We start from the raw sequence: 11,315 nt of genomic DNA on the forward strand, positions 1-11,315 counted from the left end.
AAGTTAATTACACACTTGGTCCTTTTAATGCTTATTTTGTTCCAAATCAGTAGCTAAATTTTTACAACGGCTACTGACTTTGATAGTAAGATTAACATGAAATCCTGTGTGTATACTATAAAAGCCTTTTTATACCAATGAGGTTGATCGCATATACAAGTGATAATCATGTTAATGACGGAAGCTTGAAACCTATTTTTCTTCAACGGGAGAAAAACGAAATTTAGGGTTTTGTGTCATTCTATTATTAATATCGTCGAGGTTTTCATGGCAATGTAATTCAAATAATATGATTTTATGTTAATTTAACTAACAAATAAACCAAATTGAAATTGTAAAGAAATATCAATGACTTATTTGAAACAAAATAAAACTTAGAATTTTCAAACCGACCAATATATGGAAACAGAAAATAGAATTTAATAAACAAATAATAATTAGAGCTAATGAATAATAATAGGAAAAAGGTACCATATTATGGCATAAATATCACGTTCTACCCTTTCTTGTAGTGGAGACACTAGTTATTGGAATATGAAAGTGGGAAGAAAGAGAGGCCACATAAACCAACAAATCAAAATTTGTACTCGAAACCATATGCTATAAAGAACTGAAGCCTGAAGATCTTGACAATCAACGAGAAACACAAGTTGGGGTTCTTGAAACTAAAACTTGAGGAGACAATCCATTGCGTTATCAACTTGCCCAATCCATATTCCAGCTAATATACATACATTCTTGCCGATACATACAGATATATCTACTTATTTTTGTTGGATAGTTTTACGTCCACAAATTTCTTCTCTCACTGCTGTGAGAGCCTTTAAAAGCTGAAATCTTGGGTAGGTTGCGGATCCAATGGCCAGTTGGGTGCTCTCAGAATGTGGGCTCAAGCCACTTCCAAGATTCTACGCAAAGCCAAGAACTGGCCAAGCTTTCTTGAATTCTAACCCCTCCAAAGTTCGGATTTCAAGAACAAGTGGAAATGGTTATTCGTTTTCTTTGTCAAGTGGGTTTAGGGAGAGAAATTGGGGTTTGAAGGTGAGCGCACCATTGAGGGTTCAGCCAGTGGAAGAAAATAAAGAAGAGGGAAAAATTCTCAATGGGGATGAATCTTTTGACCCTGGTGCTCCACCCCCGTTTAAATTGTCTGATATTAAAGCAGCAATTCCTAAACATTGTTGGGTTAAGGATCCTTGGAAGTCTATGTCCTATGTTGTTAGGGATGTTGTGGTAGTTTTTGGATTAGCAGCTGTGGCTGCTTATTTTAACAACTGGGTTTTTTGGCCTTTGTATTGGTTTGCTCAGGGGACTATGTTCTGGGCTCTTTTTGTTCTTGGTCACGACTGGTAATTTTTTGCTTTAATTTTCGTTGTAGTTCACATATTGTGCCTAATGAATGAATTTATTGTGTATTGAGAGTTAATTTTTCTGGGTTTTGTCTTGTGCAGTGGGCATGGAAGTTTTTCAAACAATCCAAAGCTGAATAGTGTAGCAGGACATCTTCTTCATTCTTCAATTCTTGTCCCTTACCATGGATGGTATGAGAAATATTTTCTTCTAATTATGAGAAATCTCGAATATGAATAGAGCCGCATGAACCTGATAAATTTTGTTGTGGTGAATGTTGTAGGAGAATTAGCCACAGGACTCATCATCAGAACCATGGCCATGTCGAGAACGACGAATCGTGGCATCCAGTAAGTCATTTGTTAAATGCCTTTCTTCTTGATTTTATCATGTTGTAAAGCTAGAAGATGCAAGATTAATCCGTCTTCTCCAATGAAATTTCCAGTTATCTGAGAAGATTTACAAGAATTTGGATAATGTCACCAAGAAATTGAGGTTCACATTGCCTTTCCCCTTGCTAGCATACCCTATCTATCTGGTAAGCTGTTAATTAAGTCCTTCAATTTAATAAAACTTTTATCAATTAATTCCCTAATTATTCATCATATTCGCATATTTTATGACAGTGGAGTCGAAGCCCTGGGAAAACAGGCTCTCATTACCACCCAGACAGTGATTTGTTTGTTCCAAATGAGAGAAAAGATGTGATTACCTCAACAGTTTGTTGGACAGCAATGGTTGCAATTCTTGCAGGGTTATCTTTCATTATGGGTCCTGTTCAATTGCTTAAACTCTATGGCATTCCTTACGCGGTTAGTTGTTTTTACATCTCGATTTGTCTAGTTCAACTCACCGAACATGTTTCTATTGTTTGAAATTCCGACTTGCAGTCTTTGTGTTGAACTTGGAATTCGACTTTCAATTTTTTCGATAAAACTTGGAATTTGAATTGACTGCAGATTTTCGTGATGTGGCTGGACTTAGTTACCTACTTACATCACCATGGCCATGATGCGAAACTTCCTTGGTACAGGGGAAAGGTATGAATTTGGCATATATCTTTGAATCCTACTTTTCCATGATTAACTAATCTTATCTTTATATATTTCATAATAAGGTTGCTTAATTATCTCTTAAACTTATTGAAACAGGAATGGAGTTATCTTCGAGGGGGGCTTACGACACTTGATCGTGACTATGGATGGGTCAATAACATCCATCATGACATAGGAACCCATGTCATACATCACCTCTACCCTCAAATCCCACACTATCATTTAGTAGAAGCAGTAAGTTTCAATTTTGCTGAAACCCATAATCTATTTCACACTTGTTACTAAATTTAATTGTGATTCGAGTCGTGATGGTTGCTAATTTTCTCGAAACAGACCGAAGCAGCTAAGCCGGTGCTAGGAAAGTACTATAGGGAGCCAAAGAAATCAGGGCCTCTTCCATTGTATTTGCTGGGAGTTCTTATAAGAAGCATGAGAAAGGATCACTATGTGAGTGACTCTGGAGATATTGTTTATTATCAAACTGATTCTCAGCTATAGAGATCTCGGAAACTAGTCACTTTAAGTTTGACTATTTATATGTGATTTGTGAATTAGCCAAATGATGGCTAAATAATTGATGCATATGTGACTCTTAACTCTCTTAGCCAAAAATTGATGCCAGGATCCTAGTTTTCTGCTAAGAAGAATGATTTTTCCTCCATTGATGGAGTTACATATATAGATATTACTAATATACAGTTCACATGCCTATTTGTACTCGATGTAAACTAGCACTTTACCGAAGGTAGAAATATTGTTTTCAATAATCTCTCCATATGTGCATGTGTATACTTAAGTGCGCCAGTCCTAGAGTAACTAGTAAAGATCTTAGAGGGTTTCAAATTCATGTTCTATGATTTTAGAGTTGAGATGTGTCATTCGTAACTTCTTATAAATTGGAATCATGACATCATAAATGTATTGGAAGAATAATTGAGAGGATAACAAGTTAGGGACAAGAAATCTGGAATGACTCGTGATTCTGTGTTGGTACGAGTCCACATGTTTGTGGTGGAATTGAAGAGGAGTTTGAAGATCCGTTAAGATAATTAATTTCAAGTCAATGAAATGAAAAGGCGCAAATATGATGGCTGGCTGCTGTCAATGGACCCATGATGATAACTTACACGACATGAAAATCAAGAGGGACCATCAATTATTGTCCTGCGAAATCTATAATTTTGAGACGTGACGTTCGTATATGAACAAAATTAGGTACATATACATGTGTATTACATGCTTCAAGTTGGCATGATTATCTTAATTTTTGTTTGAAAATTAATTTTTAAAATCACTTTCTATATTTGAAGTGTTTTTAGGAAAAAGCTACATTGAACAATTTTCTTTAAAAACTTTTCGAACTATTTTATAAAATTTGCCAAATGGGTTCAAAAACAACTTTTGAATCTCAAAAATAATTTTTGATTTTTAAAAATCATGTCAAACGAATCCTTAATCAAAGTTGATGATTTCAATACTTTTAAGCCAAAAGAGTCATCTTTTCATAGAGATTCAAAATATTATGTTGTTTCTGACAGGTAGATATGCTAAAAAACTATCAACTACAAATAATTGGAAAAGGGCCCTGCACAGGGCTGTACAGGGACTCTCACATGGGGCACCCACACATGTGAATCCCATGTGTGCGCACCTGTAAAGGCTCTGTGCAGGTAGCACCGTCCCAAATAATTATACTCAAACAGGGGCCATGACAGCCCATGTGAATTGGTGCCCCCTAGGGCAAATTGGCGCCCTGTCACGATATCGGCTTTCCTTAATTACATGGATATTGATGAAAATAAGAAAGCATAAAAAATGCCTGATATAATTCACGAAGTAAGAACTTTGTTTCTTCCTTTATTAACAGAAGAACGATGAAAAAAACTTAATATATTAGAAAATAAAAATAATATATTCGACTCACAAATCTTTATGCTCTTGAAGAGTAAATGGAAAAGAAAAACACATGATAATGATCAACCAGAATTCAGAACAAACACAATAGCTACATATTGGTTGTTTTCCACCTTCTTAGTTTAGACGTATGACATGGCATATCAGTCAATAATGTACAGAATTCACAGCGCTCATGAAGGACATTATCCGAGATTTATCCTTCTGAATGCCATCTGGAGCACAAACGCCACTACTAACATCAACTCCATGAGGTTTAAGTACTGAAAGGGCCTCGTACACATTCTCAGGCTTAATCCCTCCGGCCAGCAACCATCCTTGTTTGCTTTTAACTGGTGGCATCGTAAACCGGGACCAATTAAACCCTTTACCACTGGAAGCATGCAACAGGAAAAAAGTATTGTCATGATTGAATAAACCCAATGAGGAAGTTTTGAATTGATTAATAAATTGCGCAACTATTGAAAACAAGAAAGTCACAGAAATGATCAACTAAAGCAAGGTATCTTGGGTCATTTCCATAATTCCAAACTGAACTTACAAAGTAAAACTTAATATGTACCCTTCCATATTTGTGTCCTAAAGACAAAAGGTGATGTCACGATATATCAACATCAAGGCCGCTCCAAACATTTAAATGTGCAAGTCCACAACGGAAGATTTTATTTGAAATTGAAACTAACGATGCATCATCATTCATAGACTTGCAAAATCACACACATACATACAAAATACTCATCCTTCAAGTATTTGAAAAATAGAGTAACATTTTCTTTTTTGAGTTCAGATTATCGATATGTTCAACTGATTCTCATTTCTCAGCAACGATACATTTTATCACTGACCGGAAAATAGGAAGGAATTATCTGATGCTAGGAATTAAAGTTGTAGTTATAGAATCTAATACAAATTTGTTTCATATAGAAAGAGGATGAGCGAGAACTTAAAAGTTTAAACTGCAATTGTTAGTATCAAGTCAATCCTGTAACATTCGGGATTCCTAATATGTCTACTTCGATCTATCATACGAAAATTGGGCTCTTATTTCAGCAAAGGGTCCTAGTTTTGGCCAGAAATTTTGGCAAATAGGTTCAGTAAAATGTGCAACTCACACACAGTTCAATTAAGCAATTTAATCTGACAAATGTTTTTTGATGATCGCAAATTTATAGCCTGATCAAGATCAATCAATAAGAAGAAAACTTGATGATGATGCTGTGCAATTAATACAAATTATTGTGTGATGTTTTTTACCTGCCGCCTTTAGCACTATCCACAAGAACCCAATCAACTAGAGAACTTTCTTCATCAGAAATAGAGTTCAAAAGATCTCCATCTTGGTTCGCATGAAGAACATATATTACTCGGTTTTCTCTCACCAAGATTGGAAAAGCAGCACGAGAAGCACTTCCGTGAAGCTGCATGGGTCCAACATATTACTGGCTAAATAAAAATTTAGTAGATTCAGAATAAAATCAATGCTTGTCCAACTTGCCTGCACATATTCAAGGTCTGCTTTATCAGAAGCTTCTAGTATTGTTTCTGCATCATCATCTACAAATACCCCAACAGGCTCTGCTCCATATGATCTTGCCACTGTTGAAATTTCTTTTGCAACAGGAAGTGAAATAGAACGCTCTGAGTTGGGCCAAACAATCATCCCTATAAAATTTGCACCAGCTTCTGCTGCCAGGGCAGCATCTCTAGTTGATGTGACTCCACAGATTTTAACTAAAGGTCTATTGACTTCATGTTCCTTATGACGGTGAGAAACTTCTACTGAGTGGTTTAGGATGCATGTTATTTTCATTTTCCGAAAGGTTTTGGTGATCGATGGATGCATCTCTCTATGCTGTAGACCTGCAGATTGATGGCAAGGCTGACAAATAAGTTCAAATTTCTGATGTTAAAAACAAAATCATTCAGAATTATCTTGCATGCATATAAAGATCTAGATCTTTTATTTCCTTTATATCTCTGACCAGCAGAATCTAACCTGTGAAACAACCTAGGTTCACTATTGAGGGAAGAAGAATAGCTATTGGCATCTATACCATTTTTATCATCAAAAGTAATGGATAGGCCTCTCCAAGTGTATGTAGCTGAGGAACTCTATTTTATGCATAATAGATGAGAGACTGAAGATGATCCAACATGTGCACCTGTGTCTATTCAGTAACTCAATATAATATTTTTCCAATGATAGGCTCATTCAAGTGCTTGTAGGTTTCCTCGTTTATTATTCCTTTTGGTCTTTTAGAGCACAATTAATTAGGTATAATACAGCACATTAAAACTCAAAAGGCAACATGGTATCGATATACAAATTCCACATATACTTGATTCAATGAAACTTACCCCAACTTTTTACAGTTGAAGTTTGCGGTATGCCAAGATATACGGGCATCCTACAGACTTCAGTTTGAAGTTGAGCACCTGTATTCATACATGAAAGATTGGATTTTTAACATGTGTGCGTATTAACCAGTCCACCACAACATAGCGCTCATAGAATCTTATTTTGCGAGAAACGTTCCAGACGCGTAATTTTGCCAAAAGAAAATGAAATCAAGATTAGTTCCTCTTCTTTGAGGCATTCCAACAAGCATGTATGGTGCAGCCAATCATAAATGTATATATTTCATTAATGCAAGGAGCGATCTACAAATTCAAGCGTGTGTGTGTGTGTGTGTGTTATATATGCATAGACAGAAAGAAAGAGACCTGAGAGCATATTTCCAGTAAATTGTAGCCTGAAATTTGGACCGAAGAGCGGGAAGAACATACGAAAATTGCACAGGGTGCATCTATAAATTCTTCAAATTAGTGGACATGTAAAATGGGCCCGAAGAGTAGTTCTTTTGGGCCTGGGTCGGACACTGTTCTCAGAAGAGGGCTCGGACCCCCAAAAAAAAAAAAAATTCACAATAATACATTATACTAAGTCACAATCACATAATTCATAGATCACAATCATTTATCAGAACAAGTCACAAGATTTTTAAGATTTTTATTTATTTATTCATTTTTAAAGTTTGTTTATTTCGAAATTGTATTCTTAAATTATTATAAATTTATAATTATGAAATTTTCTCTCTTTAAGGAAGTAAGTTTCAATGCCAGATTCCAATACGATAAGGCCTCTTTATAAACCTCTACGTGTTCATTTCAAAATGAATAATATAATCAACATATTTTAATCAAATAAATAAAAGAAGAAACGAAAGCATCCTTCAATTAAATACTCAAGATGGAAAATTGTGAACATTGGTCTTAGGGCGGCTACCCAAAAAACATTGCCTTCATTTTCACAAATAATTTAGTACATATTCTAGAACTGGGCCCGGACATTGAAAAACCTATTAGCTGATGGGGACATTTGTGCCCTCATCTCCCACATCTCAACGCGTAATCAGAAACACGGCTGCGTCTGCAGTGCGAAGAAAACACTATCCATATTAGACGTCTCGACCAAAAACAATTTCAAGTCTATCTGCTGGTTGTTGAAGGAGTAACAGTCTGGCCGATGAATAGAGGACTACTGATTTCTTGATATCACTTAGCTAAGAATATAGATTTTCTTGGATGTCAATTTTGAAAAGATAGTTCTTCCACATCGCTAGGCTATGGCTTAGTTCTTGAGTTTATGTTATATTTGCATTATTAATTCAATACAAAAGATAAATATAAAAGGCAGTGCTGAAAAGTATACATAGAGGAGTGGGCTTTTGTTTGATGCATTGGATTAATTAGCTTTCTCTAATTAAAAATCATAAGTGTCAATCACCCATAAAGAAATCCTCAGTGGATGATCAATGGACTCTTTCTGTATCGGATGGTGACTGCCACTGGCACAGAGCGTGCAACATCTAGCATACTTTCGGCAAACCACATTTTTAAACACCATGGATTCTTTAGCTTTTTATCAACTTAGCTAAAATTCAGACTTTGTTAGTCGGCCAAGAAAGCAAGTTACCGAGTCAGGAAACTCGACAACAGTCATAGAAGATCCCGCAAGAGGCGATTGCCAAAGAATATCAAATCCGATCCTTGCATATTAACAGCACTAAATTTTTGTCATCTAAAAGAAAATTCGACAAATATTTAACCAGGAGAAAAATGAAACTTGTAAATTAAAGTTTTCCGACCCACACCAACGTGGTAGATACCAAAAGATGAGCTTGCTATCAAGATGAGGTACAAAAAGATTGCGAAACCACTTTTCACGAATATAATACCAATGACAGTATACACGAAAAAGTTGGCAAAGCAAAAATTATCTTGGCATTCTTTCATTATCTCTTGAACGTTAAGGAATACATAAACTATACCCCACGGGGAGAGAAATACATTGAAAAAATTAAAAAAATTTCGTTCTAGCTCTTGAAACAATACATGATCAGTCATTCATCCAAGCAACAGTTGTGTGTTTAACTTGAACCATCTAATAATATAAGATATAAATAAGAATCTGAAAGAATATCAATCTAATTAACGGTAATCTTCAAATGGATGTGATGCCGGTTTAAGCCACAATCTGTTCCTGCTCTAAATAAAATTGATCAACCCAATGCGGCACCATATCATGAACCCCTCCATGATTCTGGTCAGGACCAGTAGCAGAGGGCACATCCTTTACCAGTGAATTCACCCAAGAGACATCTGGTTCATTCACATTTGATGGAGTCATTGTTGTTGTAGCAGAAGCATTGCTACTGCGAAAACCGAAAGATGCTGATTTTCGAAGCTTATTTGCATCATCACCATTGAAGCCCCAATCTAATTTTCCATCTGGAGAGCCCCAATCCGAGAGTTTAGATGACATGGCGGTTGGGGAATTGGCTGCACCAGAAAGGCTAGCCCGGCTAACCCCACCACGGTCGATAAAGCTCTGGCTGCGCTTTGCAAAAGCAGACGACCTAGAGTTCATGACTGCTGCTGCAACAGCTGCTGAGGAGTCAAACCCATACGAGGAGGGCTTCCTAGCTGGAGAGGATGCGAGGTTGGAAGGGTAGCTTGCTCGGAGTTGGTTCATGTTTTGGCGAATCTGAAGGCCAGTTGGAGATTGCAACTGCGAGGTGGTAGAATTGTTAACATTAGGCGAGAGGCATTGCAATTGAGATACTAATGAAGGATCGAGAGATCCAAAAATATCATCAAGATTAGTAGGCTTCAAATCCCCAATTCTGCTGTATGGGGAAGAGAGACTGGCCATCTCATCCACCAGCTGCCTCTGTTGGTGTTGGGCCATATCCAATTCCATATCTCTTGCACTCAAGGCTGTTTTCAGCCGGCTACCTGGGAGTTGCAACGTAGGCAGTGAAAGGTTCGCCTTGTTCTGCCACAGGCTACCACCCATGGGAGATGAACAGGTAACCGAAGGGGATATTGGTGGTGTTGAAGTATTAGGCGGCATCATCATTGAAGACAAACCAAGAGATAACGGGCTTAATGTTGCGAAGTCAATTGAATTGGCCGAAACAGACTTTGGGGAAGGCATAGCTGAACCCGTAGAAGCATACAACGGACGCAACTCCTCAGGCTTGTGCGCAAAAAAACATACTTTCCTCGAGCATCCAGTCTCATCCTTGCAAAGCCGGGTTCTATACTGTGCGGGATGAAGCCAGGACTCAAAAACACCATGAGCATATTCACAAGCATCGGCCTTAGCACAAGTTCCCTTCTTGAATTCAGGGCAAGGCACACAAGTGTAGTGATACTTCCTTGGATCACGCCTTCTCGCGTTCTCACCAGGATGGACGAAAGGGCACTCTGTCCAGTCATGAGAATAAGCCCTTGAACAAGGCTTCACCTTAAAGCTATACATCCTGAACTCATCAGTTCCATATATACCATTGTTTATATCCGGCAAAGATACATCAATGGGATATTCCTTTTTCTCGGCCGTGGTGGTTCTGTTTCCTTGCTCGTCCTCCTCATCACCAGCCTCGACGTTTAAGCCATTCAACAGCATCTCCAACGTTTTCCTCTTCGAATTGCTGGAGGACTTTATACAAGGAGCAATCAGATCACCAGGTTTCTTCCCATTGGCATCAACAGCACAGAAATTGGCAGAGGCATCAATCAAGAGTTTGACAACCTCGACTGACGACCACGATCCACCCGCTGCAGCACAGTGGAGAGCAGTAGCCCCGTCTGAGCCACATGATCTATTGATATCAACCTTTCCAGTTCCAAGAATATACTTCAAAACCTCAGTGTTACCGTACAACGAAGCAATCATAACAGGGGTCCTCTTTTCAAGCCCCATCTCCTTTGAGCAAAAGCTTCTGCCATACCAAAAGCTCACCTCGTCAATATCACAACCCCTCTCCTCTACTTCACATATAAAACCATCGAGATCGTCTGTGGCTGCCAACTCAAGCAACTTTGAGCAATTTCTGAAGGCAGCTCTTCCCTTATTCTCTTGAAATTCAGCCTCCATCTCCAAATCAAAAGGGCAATTTTTGCTCTTTGAACCGCTGCACATCAACCGCTGAAAAAATAACCAAAGAATGAATAAATTTAGTACTTTCGCGTGAATCCCAAACTTCAAGATCGAACAAATCCATAACTCGGTATCCTTTGAACAAAGTCATAAAATTCAAGAAAATTAAACACAACCCACATCATAAAATCAATCTTTGACACAGATAAACATCAAGGAATCAACAAAAAGGAAAGTTAATCAAGCTGAAGTCTTCAAAATAAGAAAACACACCTTCTACGGTTTGTAGAATTTCCTGAAAAATATCGAATTCAGAGATAGTTTCAATTCAAGTTGGATGAGATAATAATTATATGTTGTTGTGGAAGGCGGAGTCTTTGAGGTGTGTATATATATAGTTCAAAAATTGAGAGGAAGGGAGGAGGAAAGTGTGACTTTTCTTCTTGCTTCTTTCTTTCTTTTTGGGTTTTGTTTTCACTTTTTACCCATAGACTCATTTTGGTCAGAGTCAAATCTTCAAAGAGGGGCCATCCTCACACCCCTGATGT

The 11,315-nt window shown here is 37.5% G+C and overlaps 3 protein-coding genes across 4 annotated transcripts; 1 reads left to right on the top strand and 2 right to left on the bottom strand.

Annotated features, from left to right (window-relative positions):
* The first annotated feature begins 529 nt into the window (after positions 1 to 529).
* Positions 530 to 3,174, top strand: LOC111403039 (omega-3 fatty acid desaturase, chloroplastic). Its single transcript, XM_023031386.1, has 8 exons — positions 530 to 1,349; positions 1,452 to 1,541; positions 1,634 to 1,700; positions 1,796 to 1,888; positions 1,977 to 2,162; positions 2,310 to 2,390; positions 2,502 to 2,639; positions 2,739 to 3,174. The coding sequence occupies exons 1-8, from the start codon at positions 859 to 861 to the stop codon at positions 2,901 to 2,903; spliced, it is 1,311 nt and encodes a 436-aa protein (XP_022887154.1). The 5' UTR covers positions 530 to 858; the 3' UTR covers positions 2,904 to 3,174.
* A 1,108-nt stretch (positions 3,175 to 4,282) lies between these two features.
* LOC111403040 (N-(5'-phosphoribosyl)anthranilate isomerase 1, chloroplastic-like) lies at positions 4,283 to 7,150 on the bottom strand. 2 transcript variants are annotated; one of them, XM_023031387.1, is made up of 5 exons: positions 7,044 to 7,150; positions 6,678 to 6,755; positions 5,815 to 6,179; positions 5,574 to 5,737; positions 4,283 to 4,692 (listed from the first exon to the last, which is right to left on the bottom strand). In XM_023031387.1, exons 1-5 carry the CDS (start codon positions 7,102 to 7,104, stop codon positions 4,467 to 4,469), a joined length of 894 nt encoding a protein of 297 aa, XP_022887155.1. In that variant the 5' UTR covers positions 7,105 to 7,150; the 3' UTR covers positions 4,283 to 4,466. The 2 variants fall into 2 exon arrangements, with proteins under 2 accessions (XP_022887155.1, XP_022887156.1); XM_023031388.1 differs by lacking the exon at positions 6,678 to 6,755 and having other exon boundaries at positions 7,044 to 7,120.
* Positions 7,151 to 8,580: 1,430 nt separating this feature from the next.
* On the bottom strand, positions 8,581 to 11,241 carry LOC111403041 (zinc finger CCCH domain-containing protein 29-like). Its single transcript, XM_023031389.1, has 2 exons — positions 11,041 to 11,241; positions 8,581 to 10,815 (listed from the first exon to the last, which is right to left on the bottom strand). The coding sequence occupies exon 2, from the start codon at positions 10,807 to 10,809 to the stop codon at positions 8,845 to 8,847; it is 1,965 nt and encodes a 654-aa protein (XP_022887157.1). The 5' UTR covers positions 10,810 to 10,815; positions 11,041 to 11,241; the 3' UTR covers positions 8,581 to 8,844.
* Positions 11,242 to 11,315: the final 74 nt, after the last annotated feature.

Source organism: Olea europaea, chromosome 11 (assembly GCF_002742605.1).
Source record: "Olea europaea var. sylvestris chromosome 11, O_europaea_v1, whole genome shotgun sequence".
In the NCBI taxonomy this organism is placed as follows: Eukaryota; Viridiplantae; Streptophyta; class Magnoliopsida; order Lamiales; family Oleaceae; genus Olea; species Olea europaea.